Source organism: Pleurodeles waltl, chromosome 7, assembly GCF_031143425.1.
Source record: "Pleurodeles waltl isolate 20211129_DDA chromosome 7, aPleWal1.hap1.20221129, whole genome shotgun sequence".
Taxonomy (NCBI): Eukaryota; Metazoa; Chordata; class Amphibia; order Caudata; family Salamandridae; genus Pleurodeles; species Pleurodeles waltl.
Window position 1 is genome coordinate 965,917,381 of NC_090446.1, and position 23,802 is coordinate 965,941,182.

Sequence of the window (23,802 nt, forward strand, 5' to 3'; positions counted from 1 at the left end):
TGGTCTTACTGCCTAACTTACCACTCAGTTGGCAAATAGGGAAGGTTCTATCGAACCTCTCTGTGTGTCTCTGCGCCCAAGTATCGCGCTAAGAGTACTTTGTTGGCCATTAACCACAGAAATTCCTGTGATTTAGGGGAATCAACAGGCCATTACTGGCTCCTGGCACAAGATTAATTGGCTCACTATACAGAAGTCCATCCTCCCAGTCAACATAATCTCTTGTAACCACTCCCTTACTGATCTGTTCCTCTGATTCCTTATGAAGTACACCAAGTGTAGGACATTAAGCTTGTGTATCACAGAACCCCTCCCAGGTAGGTCCTCTAGCAGCTAACAATCTCTTTAGGTCTGACAGTGATCTAGGGGATAGTTTCAAGCATCTCATCGTCCTCTCCCAATGTAGTAGGTGGGATGAACACCATGACCTGTGCCTCATCAGAGTCTGTCGTAATCTCCTTACTACCTGTAGGAAAGTACCCTCATTTTGGCATGGTTAACCCCACGTTTTGCCTGCTTGTCAGTGTGTTTGACTGTGTTCACTGGGATCCTGCTAACCAGGACCCCAGTGACTGTACTCTCTCCCTCTGAATTTGGTTGTTCCTGACTTAGTACACCACACAATTGGCGTACTGGTGTCCCCATGTAAGTCCCTAGTACATGGTAGCTAGGTACCCAGGGCATTGGGGCACCAGGGGTTCCCTATGGGCTGCAGCATGGGAGCCCATGCAAAATGTATCTGCAGGCCTGCCATTGCAGCCTATGTTAAAAGGTGCATACACCCTTTCAATACAGGTCACTGCAAGTCACCCCTATGGCAGGTCCTCCTAGCCCAGAGGGCACGGTGCAAGTACCTATGTGTAAGGGCACCCCTGCATGAGCAGAGGTGCCTCTACAAACTCTAGCTGCATTTCCTGGGACTTCGTAAGTGCAGGGAAGCCATTTTACCTGTGTACTGGACACAGTGTCTAGCTACATAATGATAAAGTACTTGTCCAACATTTTTGATACACTGCACCATGTCATCTGGGATTTCCAGGGGCCACTCTGATGTGACTTATATGCCTTACAAAGGAAAGTTTGGGCCTGGCCAAATGTTTGTTTGGCCATGTCGAACTGACAATTGAAACTGCAGGCACAGAGGCTGCAATGGCTGGCCTGAGACATGTTTAAAGGGCTACGTATATGGGCGGCACATCCAGTGTTGCAGACCCACGAGTAACATTTAATTTACAGGCCCTGGGCACTTGTAGTATGACTTTACTAGGGACTTATAAGTAAATTAAATATGCCAATAGTATATAAGCCAATGTTACTATGTTTAGAGAAGACAGTACAAGCACTTTAGCACTGGTTAGTCATGAGAGTCCTAAGGCCAGCAAAAACGAGGTCAGTAAAAATGGAGGTAGAAGGCAAAAAGTTTCGGGGAAGACCACCCTAAGGCTGGCAGATCTAACAGGTAGATTACTCCAGCTCACCTTGCCTTTCACCATCAACTGGTCAAAAATTTGAAAATCCTTATTCTGTATAGCTCTCACCCCTCATTCCAATTACACAACACACCATGAATCAAGGGTCAACCCATACGAAGATTTGAAATTCTGAGTTCCTAATTGTGATTTCTTGTGAATCACAATTAGGAAGTCGCTATTTCAAATGTATGAAACTCTTTTGCGTTCCATTTGCGATTCCTACTGGGTCGCAAGTAGCCCTACCTCAAGAATAAGAATGAGGTAGGTTGCAGTTTGTGACCCAATAGGAATCACAGCCATCACAGGGGTGGTGGCCTTCGGGGCTCAGCAGACCATCATGTCTGTTATTGCTTTTAAATAAAGCAGTTTTTTTTAAACACAGCCTGTTTTCCTTAAAGAAAAATGGAATGTGTTTAAAAGGAAAATAATGAAACTTTGACGTTTCATTTTTTTATGATTAGGCAGTGGTCCGTGGGACCTCTGCTTGCTTTAAAAAATATTTGTTTCCCATTCTCAAAGGGTAAGGGGGTCCTTGAGGACCTCTTCGTATCTGCGAATGGGTTACCACCTCCGTTAAGGAGTCGGTAAAATATGAATATTTTGCGACTGTATTTTGGTTACATAACATTCATCTGTCCCATTAAGATTCGGTATTTGGAAGGTACACCTTAAACGCGCCTCTTTCAAATACCGAATCGCAAACACAAATTGCGATTCAGTAACCTGTCACTGAATCATAATTTTTTGTTTTGTGCATATTTAAAAGCAATTTTGAGTTTGGAAAGGCGCAATTGGGCCGTTTCTGACTGTAAAAATGCTTTTTATACATGGCCCTAAGTTTCAAACAGAACACTATCTGTTCTGGCTTCTGCCCTAACCATCTGATCAGAGCTTCCAACAACATCCATTTCTTCCTTGGGCAAGCAACTTCTTAAAATTGACACGTTAAAGTTAGACACATCATTCAAAGTCTGTACCCCCCCTTAACCGTGTCCCGAATCAGAAAATGGCGGCTGCAGCTTTTCTGTTGGGTTGCAGCCAGCCAATCACAGCATTGCCAGTGGCACGTGAATCCACATCCCTAGATATATATCATTCTTTTTTCTTTAATGACTCCAAAACTACTGAACAGATTTACACCAAATTACAAAAAGCCTGCCTTTTCGACCAAGATCTAGCTTTCTGTCAAATCTGTGGTAAATCACTTAATTGATTCGGGCTGTAGTCACGTCTAAAATCCCTATGGGAAATTGCATGGGGAAAACACATTTTGGGACCCTCCCTTTTTCATGGCCCCTGGTGACGAATCACCCCAAAACCTTCTAGACAGCATCTATAGTGAGTGGCAAACTGGTTTTGAAAATTTTGTGAGGATTTGCCAAACGGCAGCCAAGTTATAGGCAAAACAAAAAAGGCTTTTCCTATGGTAAGTGGTCCTAACTATAAATAACTACTGGCTACTGCCTGTAAGTAAAATGTATACCTGGTGATAGCCAGTAGTTAATTGTAGTTAGGACCTACTTCCCACATGAAAAACATTTTTTGTTACCAGTAGGTAGTTACAGTTAAGACCATATTTTCCATAGGAGAAGCTTTTCTTGACTTGCCTATATCTTTGGCACTGTTAGATGAATCTTCTTGAAATTTTCTCAAAACAATGTTGCTGTGATTCTTGCTGTTCATGGGAAGTGTCAGGGTGATCTGTCAAGTGGGGTCCGAGAAAAAAGGGGCTGAAAAAACATTGCATTTCCCATGTTAATTTCTGTAGGATTTTTTAGACACGACTACAGGCCTAACCGTTGAACGGAATTACACCAACTTTGGTAGAAAGCTAGCTGTCGGTATGCAGATCACGCTTTTGCTTATTTGGAGTAAATCCGTTCAGTAGTTTTTGAGAAATTCAGGGAAAGTCAAATATTTATATCTCTGTCCGCAAAGTATTCACAAATAAAAACAAATTTGTGCAGGGAAATGCACAGCTCTGATTGGATGCCAACACTTCAAGTCAGGAAGCAGAGTCCCAGAAAAAATGAAAAATAAAGTAAAAGGAGCCAGGGTTGGGACACACTGACCCCTTAGCACTGGTGGAGGGGGGTGGGAGGGAGCACCCAGAGGATTAAAAAAAAAAACATTTTTAAAAATTATTTTTTCGTCGCAAGTTCATGAGATTTGTGGCAAAAAAAAAACAAGTGCGGACTCCCGCACTTGTTTTTTTTTTATAGGCCCCCAGGTGGGCCAGGTCCTGGGGGCTTTAAAATTTTGTGAAGCCTAACCATGCAGGGGACAGAGATGAAATGCTTCAACTAGCACGCATCTGCTATCAAAGCAGCACCGTGCTTGCTGAAGCCATGGCACTGCAAGGGAAGTCTGTAAAGAGTGTTTTATTTTTTTAATTATTATTTTTTTTTTTACGATTTAATTAAAAATATATATATAGGGACCGCGGGGGAGCCCTTAAGGCTTCTCCCGCTGTGCAAGATAGACAGTAAAGGGCTTTTTTGTTTTTTAAAGAAATATATTACGAAAGCCCATAAAGCTCCACAGCTCAGTGTGAAGGTAGCACTGGAGTCATTTCCATTTTTCCTAATAATAATAAAAAAATTTATTATAGTTAAAAAAAAAAAAGAAAAAAGCAAATACATTTTTCTTTATTTTAAATTGGAGACAAATAACTCATTCTAAGTGTATCAGACATCAAAACCTTAAAAAAATCTATCTCTCTCCCTCTCCCTCTAACTTTCTTTTCTTTTCACCCACGCAGACACTTAAGTACCCACTCACAGACCCACTCAGACTGTCATGCACTCACTCACAGCCCCATTCAGACCCTCATGCACCCACTCAGACAGTTAGGCACTCATTCACACACCCACACAGACCATCACACACCCCCTCACACCCTGACGCACCCACTCACAGAACCGTACACATAATGATGCACCCACTAAAACACTGATGTACGCACCCTCAGACCCAGACACTCTGGCAGCCACTCTTACCTCCAGATACAGCCTGTCACACCTATTTTCACACCCACAGAGGCCGCATCTAATTTCCGCCGTGCATGTGCAAAGGGCTGTGCACAACATTGGGTTGAGTAATTAGGGGAGTTGGCCTCAGGGACTGGCTGCAGGCCAGCCTTTGCTTGCAACCCCTACTGCGCACGAAGGCAGTGCACAGTGAAAGGTTGGGTGCTTATAGGGGGTTGACCTGAGGGCTGGCCGCAAGCCACAGGCCAGGCCCTGTGGCCAACTGCTGCCACGTACGGCCAAAGGCCCTGTGCGGCAGTTGTTGGATTCACGTATAGCAATTAAAATTACTATACGTTAAAAAAAATAGAAATTCACTAAAAAAACAAAGGTTACAGGGACGTTATAGTTAGTTCTTTCAAGTAACCAAAACGTGCGTCCTATGATAACTTGCGCCTTCTCCATGCACAGCTAATTACTCTACATATTATATCATTGATGACATATGCTATGCCATCTTTCATACTCTCAACGCAACATTTCCAATAAATGTATTGATAAGACAATTGTACATGGCAAAGGCGCAAGTTATAGTTACCTTAGGGTGTGAGTTTTAGTTACTTGAAAGAACTCTAACTACAACTGCTGAATTTCTATGGTTTTGAACGAGTACATTCAGAACCTAACTATAACATCCCTGTAACCTTTGTTTTTTTTCCCAGTGGAAAAGAAATATATAGTTGTTACCCCCAAGCCCCCCCTTTTTTCCCTTTTTTTTTTTTTTTTTTTTTTAGGTAAATCCCTCACACCCGCTCCTTTTATAAATCTTTTTAACCCCTTTTCCCCTTTACGTCTTCCTGACCCTGAACCCTACAAACCCCTTACCTCCCTTTGACTCTGCCTGTCCCCTGTATCCTAAAAAACCCTTACGTCTACCCGCCGCAGAACCACTTGAAGAGAGACAAGCAGAAATAATCTCCTATTTGATTCACCACCAACAATGTGGCTTCATGACTGGTTGTGGCACCCAACACTAAGTTAGAAGGGAACTAATTGCTCTCTCCCTAGCACAGGAGTGGACGGAGCTCTTTACTTTAATGTTAACAGACTTTTAAAAAAGCATGAGACTTTGTAAAATGGGAGTTTGTCTAGAAAATTAGGTCTAGGTGAGGGTGAAGCCAGTATACTCTTGAAGAACATTTCCAGTCAACAGAAGCACTAAGCAGAAGCACTTCATTTTGCATTAGCGATAGAGCTGCTGGCATCTTGGACATAGGTGGATGGGCTCCTTTAGGGCTTTTAATAAGAGGGGAGTGGTGAAGACAGAGTTTGGTTACATACTAATGAAATACTTTTGTTTCCAATGTACCCAAGATGAACTGGATGTAGACAGATAGACATAATTAATAAATATGGGAGCCTTCTAGACTTGTTAATTGTGATAGATCCGTTATTGCCCCAATATGTGGGGGAAAGGCAGCAACTAAATGGCAGAGCCAAATGTAAACACAGACTTGCAGTTTCAAGTATCTGCAGATAAGTTCACTATGGATCCCAAACTCAGCTGGGAACTAGATAAAACCTAATTTCTAGATAACAATACGTAAGGAGTTCATGTTTACAGAAATATACCCTTGACTGTGATAGACAGAATTGCTTTATTCATGGTCATTACCTTCCCCAAACCTTTTGACATACTTCAAAGTTCCCTATATAAACTCTCTAAGAATTTATTTTATAAAGTGAGGGCTCGCTTGAACTTTCTTCTGGACTGACGAGCAACCTAGAGTGTCAGTAGACAAATTTGCTCAGTTGGTGTATAATGGCAGGCTGGCTGCTGGCAATATAGTTGTTCTACAGGGTGCTCAAAGTCTAGTCTTCAACAACCAGGTATTCTGACCCCCAGGGATGATGCAACCTACAAAATAGAACTGGAGGTACTAGGGGATAATACCTTACTGACACACCTTGATGGTTACAGATACCACTGGTCTTAACTCATGCAGTGAGAATCCCCTAAAATACTGGTACCTTGCAGTGGACCAGTTGGGATGGCAAACCAACATAAGCAATAACCCCTATGACAGAGCTCCTGGTTACCCAAATTATCTGCCCTTGAGGGAGCGGCCTTTGAGAACTTATTAGTATTTCGAAATTAGGAGCTATTTGGAATGGTAATAACATGTCCTTTGCTGATTTGATGGGTGAGTTCCAGCTGCACAAATAGTCTTTTAGGTGTTTGCATGTATGACACACCTTGGAACGATATACAAAGCTGTGAGCTCTCCCAGAATTTAGCACCATGAAAGCAAAGGTTGTAGCAGGACCTATAAGGAAACAGGGATTTCCATACTTACTGTCTTGTAGTGAATACACCAGAACAGTCTGCAGTATTCAGAACACGTTGAGAAAATGATGTGGGGCCAGTGGATGATGACAACTGGAGAGTGACTAAAATGACCAGTAAGAATTAGCTATCTCCGCAAGACTGCACCTCAGGCATGTTAACTCTCTCCATCACACATATACCCAACAAACTGTAAAAGATAAGAAAAAGAGAATCTTCAAATTACCCACTAAGCCAACTAGAAGTGGTAGACTTCTTTCATATGTTTTGGTCTTGCCATTGTTTACAGACTGGGGCAAGATTTCAAGTGCACTTGCTGACGACATGGACATTTCATTAAAAAATATATTTTTTTTTATTGAAACTTGCAAGTAAAAGCAGTGCATAAGGAAAGTATTTATAAAAGATAATACAAATTAGCCACAAAGAAGCAGAAATACAAAAACCAATGAAAGGAATTAATAAATATTCATAACTTGCGGAGAAAGCTCATTTCATCACTTACATAGTTATAAAATCAGGAGGCTGACATAAAACAAATATACATTGCCTAAAAACCCCTTCAGGCATAACTCCGATTACAACAACATCTTAAAGTGCAAAGTGTACAGGGAAATTATGACCAATTTCATGGCAAGCCAAGACCTCCAAATGCATACATTTTAAAAGTAGATAAAAACCCAATTCTGATAGCAGATATCAATCAGTCTCCCCGCCCCACCCTGAATAGCCTGCCCATCTGGTTGCTAATGACTCTAAAGCAGAGGTCTTCAAACTTTTTAATGCCGCGCCCCCCCAGTTGAAAAATAAAAATCATTGAGCCCCCCTCAGAATTTTTCACAATTATTTTATAAACATGGCAATGTTTAAATATGTCTAAACCTATTTAAACATTGCAGTTAAGTACTGTTACCTTTTTAAATCTGCAAGAACATGCTTCTGATTAAAACAAAGGCCTGTTATCTGTATAATATTTATTTTGGCCAGAGTTTGGGCCCCCCCCTGGGATCACTTGAGCCCCCCCCCCCAGTTTGAAGACCTCTGCTCTAAAGGGTTGTATCATAGGAAAAAGATTTCTATGCCAATCTAAAAATGGTGCCCAAATCAGTTTCCCTTTCCGGTTAGCCTTTTTACATGTTCTTATAGAGCAATGTCTAGAATAAATATTGCCAGTAATCGGCCAAACCACTGTTGAAAAGTCGTAGAGTTGCTAGCCATGGTGACGCAATGCACAAACAGACCACTGCCATGGCAATAAATGTAATCTGCTGAGCAGTGCCAGAAATCCCTTCACCATGTACCCCCAACAAGATAAGTTGAGGGGTTAACACAATCTTCATGCGCAAGCATGAATAAAAAATGTGGTAATCTCACTCCGTAGTGGTTCCAGGCAAAGTCAACTACAAAACATATATATTACATCAGCCTCAGGGTGTTGACAACGTGGGCATGTAGTACCTGCCATCCCACCCCAATTAGCAATTTTCTGGGGAATATAATGCAAATCAAAACTAGTAATATAATGCTGTTCTTGAAAATGGGCTTAAAGTAGTGTGGTGCAGGCTAGTTCCAATGAATCCAGAGAGGGGCAGCTAGCCATCTCCAGCTTATTCTGCCATTTTTCAGATTGTCTTTTAAGAGCATCTAATGTAAGAGCATCCAGGTCTTTATACATATACAGTTATCTAATAGTACAAAAATCACTCCCGACCAACCAGCCTAAGACCTAAATTTTCTGAAAACCCCACCCCCCATTTTCAAGTTAAAAAATCCCAAATTTGTAAGCACTGAAATAATCTTTCTGGGACACCTCAAATCTATCCCACAACTCTTTGAATGAAATTATTCTTTCCTGTGTAAACCTAATGTCTTAATTCAACAGGCCTCCCAGTCTAATACTAGAGAACCACAGAAGATGTCTGGTAGTAATGGGTTTCTTTGTAAGGGAGTATAATGATGAAAGCCCTCAAGCCACAATTCTTTACGGAGCGAGACCCTAATCCTAAATGCTTCCTGTATGGTCTTATACCGAGTTTTCTTAAAGTAGCTGGGTTCAACTTGTCATCAAAACATCCTCTGGCTTCTTTCCCAAACAAAACCTCCTATATATTGATGGAGTTCCACCCACTCGCCCATCTATTCTCTGATCCCTAAAGAGTGGGCACATATATTGAATAGCCGTTGCCCAATAATAAAGTTTTAAATCCGGTACTGCCCAGCCACGTCTGTTCTTAGGGAGGTTTAAATATTTGAGCGCCCTTCTGATCTTGAAGTACTCCCAAATAAACGATGTGATCCTATTGTTCATGGCCTTAAACCAACAATTATTAAATTCAAGAGTAATGGCCCTAAGCAGATACAGAACTTTTGGCAAAAAGCAGGGGCAGCCCCTCCGCTGTGGTGGAGGAACATTGCCCTGCTGGTGAAATTAAAAAAATAAAGGGATAATAAAAGTTAATAAGGAGCGCAAATAATAAAGGGGGACAAGGACATCCTTGCCTGGTGCCTCTTTGGATTTGGATTTCCCCTGATTGCCCCCCATCAGTTGCAATCTAGCAGTTGGGCTTAGATATACTGCTCTCACAGCTTTGATATTCCCAGGTCCTATTCTGAATCAGCCAATGACTATCCACAGAAATTTCAAGGAAACCCAATGAAATGCCTTTTCTGCTTCTAAAAGTATCAAGGCCATAGGGTTCCCAGACGCAGTCGAGGCATCAAAAAGAGTGATAGCACGGCAAATGTGATCTGTAGTTCCTCTCCTGGGTATATTTTCATGTTTTCTTGGTGAGACTAATTTGCCTATAGCTAAGCTCAAGCGTGAGGCTAAGATTTTAGAATCAATATTATTATTGCTGTTAATAAGGGTTATCAGCCTATATAACCCTGGCTCTTGAGGTGGTTTACCTTTTTTCGGAAAAACAATAATATTTGCAGAAGACCATGAGTTTGGAGCTGGCAGACCCTTTTACATCTGCAGCATTGTAGATAGCAAATCTGATTTTACTTGTAAACAAAAGCTTTACAGAACTTTAGCGGCATTTTGTCCTTTACTACTGTTTTTCCCGATGCCAAGTCTGATATAGCAGTTTGCAGTTCCTCTAGCGAGAAAGGGGCATCTGCATTAAGACTCCCAAAGGGAACTGTCAAGGAAACTCATTGTGTCCTCTTCTACGTTGTCAGCATGTGACCCACCCGCTCACTATATTCATAGCACTCCCTTTTCCAGTTCATGTATTTCTCAGCGGCTTTTCTACCTGAGATATCAGTAGTTGCTGCCCTAGCCAGGGCTACGTTGTTTTGAGCCCAATCTGTATGAACCCCTTCAGAGGCTCCTAAGATTAACTGGGATTCAGCTTCTTCAAGGGCCTTGTTTAACTATATGAGCAGCCACTTTTCGTTTTCACAGTTCAGACCAAAGCTAAGTGTTTCCCCATGTACTCTGGCCTTGAAAGCATCCCAGGCTGCCCCCACTGTAGCACTCCCTTGATTGATCTAAAAAACAGTCTGTAATCCAGCCCTTCATGTGCTGTATATAGTTGTCATACAAGAGAAGTGCCCGTTCAAAAGGTCAGTTCCATAACATAGACTGCAGGCCGGTCCCAGTTAACTCTCCAACCAGGGAATTATGGTCAGACCTGACTCAGAGAAATTTTTCGATCTTCGCCCATCTGTAAAAGGATGTGTGAGACAACCATATAAACCAAGGTGGCATGTGATCTATATGGCCCAGAATAATAAGTGTACCCCAGATCTGGTGCTTCAAGCTTATTCCAGGTATCAATCAATAGTTATTCTCTAGATGGATCAGGGACCCTAAGACATTTGACTTTCAACCTGTATAGAGGTGTGACCCTTTCTCTAGCCAGCACCCATTTCCATTAAGATTGAAGTCCCCACAAATTACTATCTGAGTGCGTCAGAGTGCCAATTCGATGTTTAACCAGTCAAACACTGATGGGTCATCAACTACTGACCCATACACCTTTACTGAGGTAAAGAGACCATTCGTATACTTACACTCAGTAATCACCCATCTTGCAAACCTATCTGATTTTGTGTGGGTGAATCTGCATATATTGCCCCGACCCATAAGAGCAATGCCTCGGGTTCTTACCCCCTGATTTGTGCCCCAGACAAACTTAAAGGCAATATTTTATGGCAAATGTTTCCTAGATTCTCCTGTATGTGTCTCCTGTAAGCAAAGTATGTTTGCCTGCATTACTTTCAAATCTTGAGACATTCTTCTCCTCTTACAGATATCATTCAGGTCACAGATGTTAACAGATGCTATTTGTATCTTACTCATACCCCTTACCCCAAAATTTGTACAGCAGTGCTAAGCTCCTGAATTTCACTTGAAGGCCTGTTTCCCCGCTGTCGACTATCATGGCTTGTGAAGTATTAACCCCTCTCCTTATGTGTTGCCCCCATCCCATCTACCCCCTCCTCCACAGCTGACCCCAAAACCCCCAACCCAAATGCCCCCAAGCACCCACCCCCCCTCCACCACCATCTTAAGGCAGTTAGGCCCCCAGCTTCTAAATACCGCATTAAATGGAATACCCATCTATCAAAATTAAAATGCCACCATACACCAACACCTCCTACCTGGAAAACAAATACAGTATCTCCACCCTCCTTTTTTCTCCATGTCCATTCCCTCTTCATAAGACACACACACACCCCCAAAACATTATGTCAACCTGAGCTATCAAATATAGCAGTAGACAACAAAAAAACAAGAAGTAGATCTCCCACCCTTTCCCCACCCAAAACAAAATCATATGACCTAAGCTGCGCATTCATGACCAACAAAAGAACACAGCACTAGGAAGCTTTCCCAGCCCCAGAGGAGATATCTTAAATACTCTGAAGCTTTTTTCTCCGAAGAGACTGTCCGCACCTTGTCATTAAAAACAATCTTCAAGCGAGCTGGCTTTAGCAAAAAAGCTTCTCCTCCCAAATCGTGAACAGTATTAATAAGCTGCCTAAGCCGCAATCTTCTTTTCACTGTAGCATGACAAAAATCTGGGCAAAAAAAAAAAAATGACTATCATAGCTCCACTTGGCATCTGGACTGTTTTTTTTTTTAAATGCCTGTCGCAACAGAAAGGTTTTGAAATAAACTAGTGTAACTCTAGGTCTATCCGCTTCCCCAACTCTTGTTTATTTGAGCATTAGTGGAAAGTGATGCATACGCTGGACTTCCAGATCCCAATTCCAAGTAGTAAATTCAGGACAGATCCTTCTCAGGAGGTTCACAATAAATGCCCTGATATCGCTGCCTTCTATTCCCTCTGCAAGCCTAGAAATCTTAAATTGTTTTTAAGCTCTCTATTCTCAAAGTCCTCCATCTTCCACATCAAATGAGACATCTGAGCTTGTGGCATTTCAGCTTGGCCACAAAGCACCCCGACATCTTGTTCCAGTGTCGTAGCTCACCTTTCCACTGTGGAAATCCTAACCCCTATCTCAGCACAGGTTTTACTAACTTTCCGAATGGCCCCTTGAAGTTTCTTAGTATTCAGACGCACTCTGGGGCTCTCATTACGGGTCTCATCCTGCAAGTGTTTCGTAGAGTTCTATATAAGACCCAGCAAAGGCTCCTCTCCTACGGCAGGGGTCTGATGTTCATTTCCAGAGAGGGCAAGATCTTATGTGCCTACGCATTGTCACAGAATAGTCCCATTTCAAAGCTTGAGCTACCGGGACTTGCCCTGCCCTTCACTCTGAGCTGCCATCTGAGGGCTCCGACTCCCTTGATGTTACTGATAGCAGATCATTATCCAACTCACTGGAGCTCCAATTGGGAAAGTCTGATCCATATTAAGCGAGAAGAACTTATCCCAGTGCTCGGGAGAGTCCACCAAATTGCATAGAGTTTTTTCTGCCGCCTATAGGGTTAATTTCTCTCTGTGTGGATACAGATGAAACATGAATTTGAGCGAGCATTTGAGAGTCATAGATAGCTGACTGAGGGGGGGTCAGCAGAGGCCAAAGATAATGTATCAAGCAAGTGCTGCCCCACCAATTCCTCTCCTGCCTCCCTCACTATTCCCCTCAGTTGTATCCTGTAGCACTGCATACTTCATATTTGCTACTACTGCAATTGAAGTTAACCCTACTGTGGATGGGTCCCCCACACTGACCTGTTTAGCCGCTGGTATTGAAACCTCCTGGTTCCATACCCCCTCCGTTTCTCTTTCTAAGCTCTCCTTTTGCTCCTTCTCGACCACTCGCAGCTGAAAGATTTCAACTAGTCCAGCCTCAAAAGAAATCGATGCGGGGCAATCAGGGTGGGCCCGTCTGCCTCCCTGATGCCCGCCTGCTCTTGCCTTCTATCATCTAGGGCTGTCTCAGTCCCTATCTCGATCTTCATTGAGGCTGGTGAAAAATATTTGTTGATAGTCTGTTGAGAAGGCGGTTCTCTGCTCACGATGCTGATCTTCTTGATTGGAAGCCTTCCTGTTCACAGTGACCGACGGGTGGGCATCTTCATCACTATGGCCTTTATTATGGATTTTCTGCCCGCCCCGCCCCCCCCCCCCCCCAAATATTACCACGTTCCATTTTCGGGCACATGCTCCCCATGTTTGGCAGTACTTCTGTTCTCTCTCCCTGCAGCTGCGTCCCCTTAAATGGCATACTCCGCACACCGGGGACACTGGAGCAGGATGCAGAAAAACACTGACCACCTTTAGCACGGTCTGCGATCCAGATACATCAGCTGAGAACAAAACCCTGGTATTAGCTTTTAGGGCTGTTCGCGAAGCCCAGCGGTATTCTGTGGGGAGGGAGGAAGATATGAAATGCAGATAAAGCCGCATCACCAATCTTACTATCGGGTTTTGAGCTTCATTTCCCTGTCTTTACCACTTTACGCACAAACTGGGAGCTAAGGGGGGAGCTCCGAGACAGTCGTGCTACTCGATCGCCATCTTCCCTCCCTGTCAGTCGTTTGTCATGCACATTTCAATAGCGTTCACCCTGAAAATATATCTTCTGGTTATCATTGGGGATTAGGTGGGTTCATGGGCTGGAGACATGCTGTTGAGGGTGAGATTACATGACATTCACTAAGATAACATGACATTGGCTCTCGACCAGTGCTTAATTTGTGCTTGTTGTTTCTGGTGCTGAGCACCAGCACTTATTTGTGAGGGCCGTGGCTTATTCTTATGCCTCAAGCATTTTGCTGCGAGCAAAAGACACATATGGGAAAGACGGAAGAAGGAAAAACGAAAATGCGTTATAAAGGGAGAAAGTAGAAAGTTGCAGGATGAGCTGCAGGGGTGGCCGTAAATGGATTGAAGAGGCCCGAGATGGCTTCAGGATTACGCTGCCCCAGTATTCAGTGCTGGCAGATTTAATTACAACAGCCTCGTGTTTAAGAGAAGGGCTTTGAGCACCTGCACCTCTTTATTTACAAATTAAGCACTGCTCTCGATTTAGGGCCCCTACTTCACAGATTCGTGTAAGACATTGAGAAATGCAAAGAGATCATATTTTTGCACTCAAAACACCAGAAAGTGGGGCCCATTGAGGGAACATAACAATGGTACTACACGCTCGTAATATAGAAATAGATGTTTCACAGCCGACACCGTACAGCAACAAATGCAATGTTCCTGCAAATCTAAGTGTGATTGAATTTTATATTCCATGTTAATGTAATTGTTAGAAATCCTAATAACCATGTGCCATGTTCTCATCAAAGCAGTGCATTTCATTTTGAGGTAAACCCCACATTTTTAGTTTAGTAGATGACACTATGGACTTTGTGAAGAGTTGCATCAGTAAGTCAAGCAGTAGTGACTCAACTGAGGAGCTGAGCTCGGCAGTCTGGAAGGATAATTCAGGCAGTAGAACATAGGATCTGATGAAGATTACAAGGCATTCTGGGGTGTTAGGGGCATCAGACTTTATGCTCTGGATGTCTGAACTCTTTATCGCTATATTGTGGGGTTTATGTTGGGGCCATCCTTGCTCACAGCCTGAGCTGATGGTGGGAGTCTCACGGTTTGTTTGGTTTAGCAGTGTCTACAATTTTCACTTCCCTGGGAAAGCTTGGCTGGGTTTCACTATCCTTGAGCAGCATTTTTCACGGGGCATAGTATCCTCCTTTCATTTAGATGTGAGGGTCGATGAAAGGGGGCATTGTTGCTGGTATCAAAGTATGTATTACCACTTGTGAGTTTGCACACCTGTTATTTGGGAAGTGGGTTCAAGGTTCTGTTGTAGGGGAGAGGGATGGGAGAGATTGTACTGATGGTTGTGGGTTGTTCAGTGAGGGTCATGAAGTTGACTTGGGAAGAGTTGAGGGAGATATCTGCACCTTTATGTTCAGTAGGATAGGGGAGCTGTGTCTGGTATTTGGAGAACAATTTATTTCAAGATATGAAGCACCATATGCAGTCTTTACCCTGCGATCTTTACCCAGCAAGACGTTATGCCACAGGTAAGTACCATGCAGGCACTTTACTGGTACTTTACCCTTTGGTACTTTTCCATGCAGGTAAGTATTTCTATTTAAATTGCATTAATATTATGCCATTTAAAAAACTTAAAGGGTAAAGGATGGTTTAGGGGTAATGGATGGGTAGGCGTAATGGAGGTTAGAGGACAAAGAAGGTAATGTAGTAGGGTTTAGCGGCAGGTAGTGGTAAAGGAAAGTAAGGGTTTTTTATGGTGCATGTTCAGGGGAGGGTTGAGGTACAGCAGTAAGGATTTTTTAGGGTTCGGGGTGGCTGTAAAGAGGGGTACAGGTTTTTTTGGGTTCAGGGATTGGTAGAGGTAAAGGAAGGAATGGGTTTTTGGGGCTCAGGGGAGGGTAGAGGTAAAGAGGTTCCTAGGGTTCAAGGGAGAGTAGAGGTGAAGAGATTTAAGTGATTTTAGGGTTCAGGGAAGGGGAGGGGTAAAGGGAGATTAGTGAATAAAAAGGGTGTTTGGGGGAAGATATAGAACTTTACAGCATTATGGGGTAAAAACGTGCATTCTAAAGCCCTGCATGGTATTACAACACATTGTAAAGGTCAGCATGTTGTAACGTTCAGGGGGTAAAGGCATGCAGATTAATGCCTTGCATTGTCTGATATCTGTTAGCACATGTTGTTGCGGGCATCCATCTGAGGTGAGGGGATTTCTTGAGACTATGCAGCACTTGAACGTCTAAACCTGGAACTTGCGTGGCCTTAATCACCCAATAAAGGCCAGGGTGTAAATGGTGTATCTTGATTGGCACAGGGTGAACATTGCCATGCTGCAGGAGAGACACTTGTCCCTTATGGGTCACTTGGCTTTTGGTAAGTATTGTGGATGCCACAGGTGTTTCTCATCTTGTCTTCACCCTAACATATGGGTATAACCCCATTTGTAAGTGTGGGTTTCTGTTTGGGCAAAGTGTTGACCTATCCACACAGTTGCCATGTCATAGTGTTTAGGAGTATAGCCAGTCACAACATGACCATTGTTAATGTTTAAGGACCCAAAAATAGACAATAGATTATTATACATGTCACTATTGTTCCACTCATAACAAATTTGCACACCCACTCAGTTCAATAAAGCATTATAATTTTGAATGATGTGTATTTGTATGATCTCTGTATAGAGCAATGGTAGTTTCCTTTAATTTGTGGCAATGTAATGCCTGTTTGGTGACACCTGTCTTATATAATCCAGCGACACAAAACAGAACCAGCTTGTTGAGTCCAAGCCAAGAACAACTTAACATGTATATCTATTTCTTTTGGTTGAGTTGCAGGAGGAGGAGGAAGAAATATTGCACCCACCAGGTGCCTGGGATGCAGAAGATGGCTTGGCCAATGCCCCTGGGGAAGCTACCACAACAAGACCAGCAACAGCAGATCGTACCTCTAGAGAAGGGGTGAGTGTTTGCGGTCTTTTTTACTCTATACTGACCATGAAATAAGGTGTGCTCACTGATGAGAAAAGGGTCTGCAGTTTGTGCTTCACAATTCGTACTGAAGCAGTAAAACACAAAGCATCAGTTTGGCCTAAATGTTAAAAAGTGAATAGTATCCCCGCCTGCCCCTCTTCCTATCCCCCCTCCCCCCCCCCATTTATTTCCTGCAGTTGGTTTCCGCTGGAGATAATTCTACCCAAGTCCTCCTGAGATGAGCAAAATTTGTTTTAGGTCCTAGAAATGTTAAACCTAATAGGGGAATAAGGAGCATAAAATTGATCAAGAAAGGGCTAGGGTGAACACCCTGAACAGAGTTGACAAGCAAGAGTCAAGAAAAGTTGGAATGCCGGATAACTGTGATCAACAAGGTTATTAAATGGACCTGGCATACAAGAGGGTGCAGTATAATACATTTAAGATGCAAGAACATGCTAGACATTAGGCGCATTTGTGAGAAGATGCACATTATTTGACATATCAAACTTTTACCTCATCAGGGTCGCTTGTGCACCATCTGTAGGTTCCATCTGAGGCCATAGAAAGGAGAGTAGCTAGGCCACAAAAATTAGATTAGCAAAACTGATATTGGTAGGGAACATTACCTTCTGAGCCAAGTAAGTTCTCTTTAAGAAGTCAACTTTGTCTTGCTACCCATAGTGTATCTAAAATATCAAGAAGCTGAAGTGATTAGGCTGACTTGTTTTCCTTCCTTGATGTCTCTTCATGGCACAACCAACTGTCAAAGTCAAGTCCTTGCTCTTTGCTCCCCTACCTCTAGCAGCAACTACATTGCAAATCCTACGTGGAGGGGTGGCATCTGAGTGCCGCCAGCCAAGATGGCTGTGCAATAATGTGGCTTGTGCACCTGTTCACCAAATCCGGCAGAATAATTTGTCTTTCAAGTAGGCTGTGCCTGCACACCACATGAAATCTGCTCTCCTTGTCAGTAAGGAGCTTATGGTTCTCCAATTTTGAGAGAACATACCTGATTACTGTGGAATTTGGCTTGCTTTGCGTGTTGCCTGACTCTAGAGGCCTCACTTTGGGCATGGGTTCTATGATTTCATGAGACCTAGGAGCGCGAACCATCTGCGCTCTGTGTTGGATGATGTGAGCAGGATCTGTAGCCCGGTGGTTGGATGCAGCCTTGTGTGACATGACCTTTGCTCACCAGAGCTCCCATGAAAAAACGAGGCAGATGTAGCGGGGGCGATATTGGACCTAAATGCAGGATTTGACCTAAAGTCTTGCAGGCCATCTGAAGCGGACAGCATTGCTGCCTCGCCCCTGCATGGAAGATAACTGTGCATTACAAAGAGCAGCCCCTGTGCATATGAGGCAGGATACGTGGCTATTGACAGCAGACCACTAAAGTACAGATATGTGACGGTCTAAAGTCATATTTAAATCCACAAATTGTCTTGTTGTGTCTGGCTGAGTCAGAGGCAGTGAGCCTTACAACGGATAGGCTGTTCGCCTGGCTGGACATATGAAACAAAAAAGCCTTGTGTAGAGAGCTCTTAGGGTCAATATACAGGCGGGCCCTGTTACGAGAACTTGTGTTGCTCAGTATACATGGACACACCTCTTTAAGCACTATGGGCAAAATAGAGACCAGGCCGCAGAGGCTGTAATTTGATATGCATAGCAGCCAGAAATCAGCACAAAAAGGCACCAAACAACCTTGGTATGGACGCTAGTAGTGATGTGGAGGAATAGCGATTCACTATTATTTGGCATGAAAAAGTGTTTGTGCACAATTGGTGCCAAAATTTACCACTTAACTGCCCCTCTGGACCAACTCGTAAGAAATTAGAAAGAATGGGCATGTTGAAGGGCTGCGTCTTCAAAATTGAATCTTAATGAGAAAGACATGACATTACAACAGATTTAAAAAAGTTTAAAATAACCTTATCCATAAACAAGGATTTTGAGGCCTGCTCAAGGCGCATCAATCTTTGAATTTTAGTGATTCCAGAAACCAAGAAAGGAAATTGTTTATAGAGCAATTGTTTAAAGGCCTTTTTGGGGACAATGCTTTTTCTTTATTATACATAGTGGAAAGAGAGCATCTGTCCTTGGCAGCAAGACCAGTGCCAGGAACACAGCCCAGGGCCATAATCACAAGACTTATGAACTATAGAGACAGAGATGTAAAACTGTGATAAGCTAGTGACCATAAAGAGTTGTAATATGATGGCTTTAGTGGTTCTATATAATCTGACTTCACATTAAAGGCACAAGAAGCACCCAGGGCCTTCAAACTGTTAAAGAAACAAAAATTAAATCTTGAATACACAATGCTTTATGCAGCAAACGCGAAGGTGAAATGCAGTGGCAAACTAATGTTCTTCACTGAACTCCAATGAGCTTCACAATTTTTTTATGGCCAAACTTGCATTCTGTCGTTCAGCGAATCCTACTTCATGTGGCAAATCTGCATTTAGCTCAGTAGATAATGCCTGGTTCACTCTTCAATTGGGACAATATTTTGCATACATTTAGATACAATAATTCTGTACTCTGTTGAAGATATTAAATGCTCGTAGAATAGTATCATTATAGGTCTGTCTGTACATGATATCATATGTGGAAGGTGTTTCATTTACTCCATCAGTTTCCTGCTTTATTACAGTATCTCAATGTATGAACTTGGGTATACTCTGTATGAAATGCAGATTTCTAGATTATGGGCACTGGCAGTAACAATATACAGATGAAGCACTCTGTGACTTCTGACTAAGTCAGGAGCTGAAGTTTGTGAATGTGATGTCACCGGCTGAGACTTTGAGGCACTCCAGGTGGGAAATGCAGTCTGTACGAGACATCAGGGATTGGGTAGTTTGGGATTACTGTTTGATCTATTTTATTTGTATGTTCCTGTTGATGAGAATATTGTGGGGGGGGGTCGCATAACTGAACTTTGAGCTTTTCTGTATAGAAGAAGGATAGACAATGGTGGGTTCTTTTTTGGGGTGTTACCTGGCTGCACTACTCAAGATAATCTGTGGACAGCATCATATATTCACTGAGTACATTGCTCAAACATCACTGCTCGTTTGTGAGTGAAGGCTGGGATATCATATACATTGTGATGTGTCTCACCCTTTATGTAAACACATCCATGACAAGGAGGTATGTATAATTATAATTTGACTGCTATAAAATTACTCACCTGGAGTATTAGATCTTAAAAGCCCCAAAAAAGCTAGCCATGTTGCAGCACACTATAGTAGGCACCAAACAAATGTTGCATTCCTGCAGGAAACTTATTTAACCTCTACATCTGAAAGAGCAATTGCCAGGTCTTGGGGAATCGTTGCTGTTTGTCATTCTGTAATTTCTGCCCCTAGGGTGTGGTGACCCTAGTCAGGAAGTCGATCCAATTTAGACATAAACACACTTGCAGTGACACTGAGGGTAGATATCATATACTTTTAGGTACTTTAAGTAACAAACACATGAACCTAATTATCTCCTGTGGTCCCATTATATACTCTCCAGCCTTCTTCCGTGATCTAATCGCCACCTATGATAAGTTTGACCCATGATCAATCCTTTGGGGAGGTGATTTCAATATAATACTGGACATCCATAAAGAAAAAGGACAATCCTCCATCTTTAGCTTCGGTTGCATTCCACTTCTTATTAATTAATCATACCATAGCTGATGTGTGGCAACGTGAACACCCTAACAATCCTGGGTACGCATAGTATTCCTTAATGCATGATGCTACTTCTAATATAGACTATTAGTAACTAGAGACATTTGCACATGATTAGTGGAAGCTAAGATCCCACTTTGCACCCTATCTGACCACTTACTGATAGTCCTGCATTTGACGCTACTGGATCACATTGGTTTCCACCACCCATGTGTTTTCCCTTCCAGGACACTATTAGATTCAGTGTTCAGAGGAGGAGCTTAGGTGGGGCTTTGAGTACTATTTTGAATTAAATGAAGTCTCAGTGACTAGTTAAAGCAGTACTTCGTGAAGCCGTTAAAGCCAGGATTGGAGACTTCTGTATCTCTAAAAAGACTAGTATTCTTACATCTATACATGCTAGGCTGGGGAAATTAAAATTAAGAGAGGAAGCAAAGTACAAAATTAAATACTTGGGCAAACACTCTGTGGCAAATAGGTATGTGGACGGCAAGCATCTCAGATGCTTATTAGCTAGGCTATTGCAACCCAGGTGGGCATATTAGAAGTTAATAGCCCCAACAGTACACACTACACTACGAAATGTGAAATACTGAAGATTTTCTCTGCTTACTATGCGGATCTAATAGACCTTCCCAAAGACAGGATTGATGAATATCTTTCCAAAGTCAGGATTGATGAATATCTTTCCAAAGTCACTTTGCCTGGTTGGAATCCCATATACGGGAACCACTTAACCAGCCCGTCACTACAGAAAGGATAGTCAGCATAAAAAACACTTACTTAACTGCAAATCCCCTGGTGTATAATGGCTGACCTCAGAATTCTTTAAGGAATATGCTTACATATTGGCTTCATATCTTTTAGAAGTTTACAGAGAGCTCTGAGAGGTAGGGCACCTGCCCTGATACGGAGAGAAGTCATTACTATGGTGCATTCGAAGCCAGGGAAACCCTCATATCAGTGCGCCTCTTATAGACCATTGTAATTAATCACAGACACCAAAATCCTTGTAAACGTAATTGATTGCAGCCTTATATGAAGTGGTGCCAAAGGAGTCATACTTCATCCCGAGTCACTTGACCTATGATAAATTCCAGTTTTTCCTTTAACACATAAATTAGACCCGGACATCTCAGCTGCAGCTTTATTGTTGGCCGGAGAAAAAGCCTTTGACTCCCTCAAATAACCTTCTGTGCTAGTTGTACTGAGGCGAAAGGTCGTGGGAGAGAGCAAGCTTGGTTGGATTGCTCTTCCATATACTCACAGTAGCCAAAATTAGAATAAATTGTAACCTTTCCACAAAATTCCAAAACACTAGAGGCATTATGCAATGCAACTGCTATCACTAATGCTGTTTGCACTTTAAATGAAACCCCTGGCCTCTATAATCAGATCAACAGACACCATTAAATTGCATAGGACCAATTTAAGGAGATGGGGTAGGAGGGATACATCACTACTGAACGTATTATTTTTTTTTTTTTATAATTTAGGCTCCGGCACTCTATGCAAGAGAGGTCTTCCTTCTTTCCGGAGCTACCTGCATTAATGGCAGTACAACATTTAATTATAAGTACAGTCTTGTGGGGGACTGCATCCAGATTATGCAAGATAATCTCAGACGCTATAACACATTCTATTGTTAAGGCAAGGAGTGGATGGCATAATGACATAGGAAAAAAGATATCCAATAACAATCTACTATTACTGCTGCTCTCAAATGGAGGAAATATCCCTGACAGACAGACAGACATAAGCTTTCACAGATTCTTCCACAGACACTACTGCAATCCAGCTAGCCATAACAAGATGGTTTTAGAAACTGAACAGAAATGCTTTCACTTCTCTCACAATAGAGATGACTATATACAACTCTAATGGCTTTGCCCTCCCATGGCGAAGTACTGGAGTCAAGTTTTCAAACTACTTACTAATGTGGGCATTGAATTGACCTTATCATCCCCAGTGACCCTTCTAGGATATGTCAGACGGATGCCAAGGGTGATCAGAAGATTCACAGAAATGACTTGTCTACTGGCAAAATGTAGGGTGGCTATGACCTGGGGACGTAGATCTGTACCCAGAATCAAGACAGGTTGGCTGACCTGGAGTACTGTAACAATATGTCTGATATTTCTGATACCACACTGCCAACAATTTCCACGCCTAAATATATATGGCCTCTGCAGCACTATCTTAAAGGTCAATCAAGCAGAGTGTTAAAATGTTGTATACTGGTGGAAATCTGTACAGCAACACCCTGGTCGAATTCCCGAGTGAAATGTTGGCATTGACTGGCGAACTTAGCGAGCAATATATGGGTGTGGAATTTATGGGAAGGATATGCGTAATCCCAGCACAAGGCACTCTCTGTGCAAGCATGAGTAAAGCAAGTGATTGTTTCTATGATATTGTGGTGTCTTCAACTAAATAATTAGCAGGATGGACGGGGGGCTATCAGAACATTGTTAAAATGTGCTCTCTTTGCATGGGTGGGGGCTGGACACTGTAACTCTCCTGAAGGTGGATTTACCGATGTGAGTGCATAACAATGTAGCCTCCTAAATTTATGTTCTGCAAACCTAATACCCTGATCAACTGAAATGTCAGTTTGTATCTAACTGTTGTATTGGAAAGGAAGGGTTTCTCCGACCCTCCTCCTGTTGGATGACATTCTATCAGGAACAACGACCGATGGCCACAAGATTGTGATGGGGGATTTTAATACTTGTTTTGAGCCTTTGGGTATTGAGGACGGCCCGCTCACCGAGGATGAGGATCTATCCTGGGGTATTCCCCAACTCGAGATACCTCCGATTGCTAAGTGGTCGAGCTCAGCCACCTATATCAAGGGGCTATGCCTGGATTTGGGTCTAAGAGCTGTTAACGGAAGGGTCAAGTCAGATAGGAAGGGCAGGCATACGTTCAACAACGGCAGACACAGTAGTCGTATCAACTATATTTTGGTCGATGTGAGGCAGTGGTTTGCAGTTGTTGATATGTTAGTTACGGAACGCCCAGAGAGCGATCATGACCCGCTGGTTTTGACCTAAAGGGATTCCAGCTTTCAGAGGTCTGAGGGCAGTGGTCCTAATATAATAGAAAAAGAGGTCATTGTGAGCAATGATACGCGCAGGGTACGCTGGCCCAAAATAGCTGTGGACGCTGGGGCCCGCAGGGTGATAAGAACCTTAGTGTCTAGTTCTGTGGAGCTTTTAAACAATTGTGGCTCACAGGACGAGATTAACAGCGAACTTATACGTACCCATTCTGACTTGTTTCAGGAACTTAAAAAGTTGTTCATCAAATTTATTCCTAAACAACCTAGGACCAAGAAATACTCATCCACTACCTGGTTTGATAAAGAGTGTAGCAAGACAAAAAGAGTTCTCTTTGAGGCTATTAAAAACAAAAATCA

The 23,802-nt window shown here is 42.7% G+C and overlaps 1 protein-coding gene across 1 annotated transcript in view; it reads left to right on the top strand.

Annotated features, from left to right (window-relative positions):
- CCDC40 (coiled-coil domain 40 molecular ruler complex subunit) overlaps positions 1–23,802 on the top strand; it is a 447,448-nt gene that overhangs the window by 19,758 nt on the left and 403,888 nt on the right. The window contains exon 3 of the mRNA XM_069199714.1: positions 16,555–16,677. Within this exon, the coding sequence (XP_069055815.1) occupies positions 16,555–16,677 (123 nt within the window). The remainder of the gene's footprint in view (positions 1–16,554; positions 16,678–23,802) is intronic.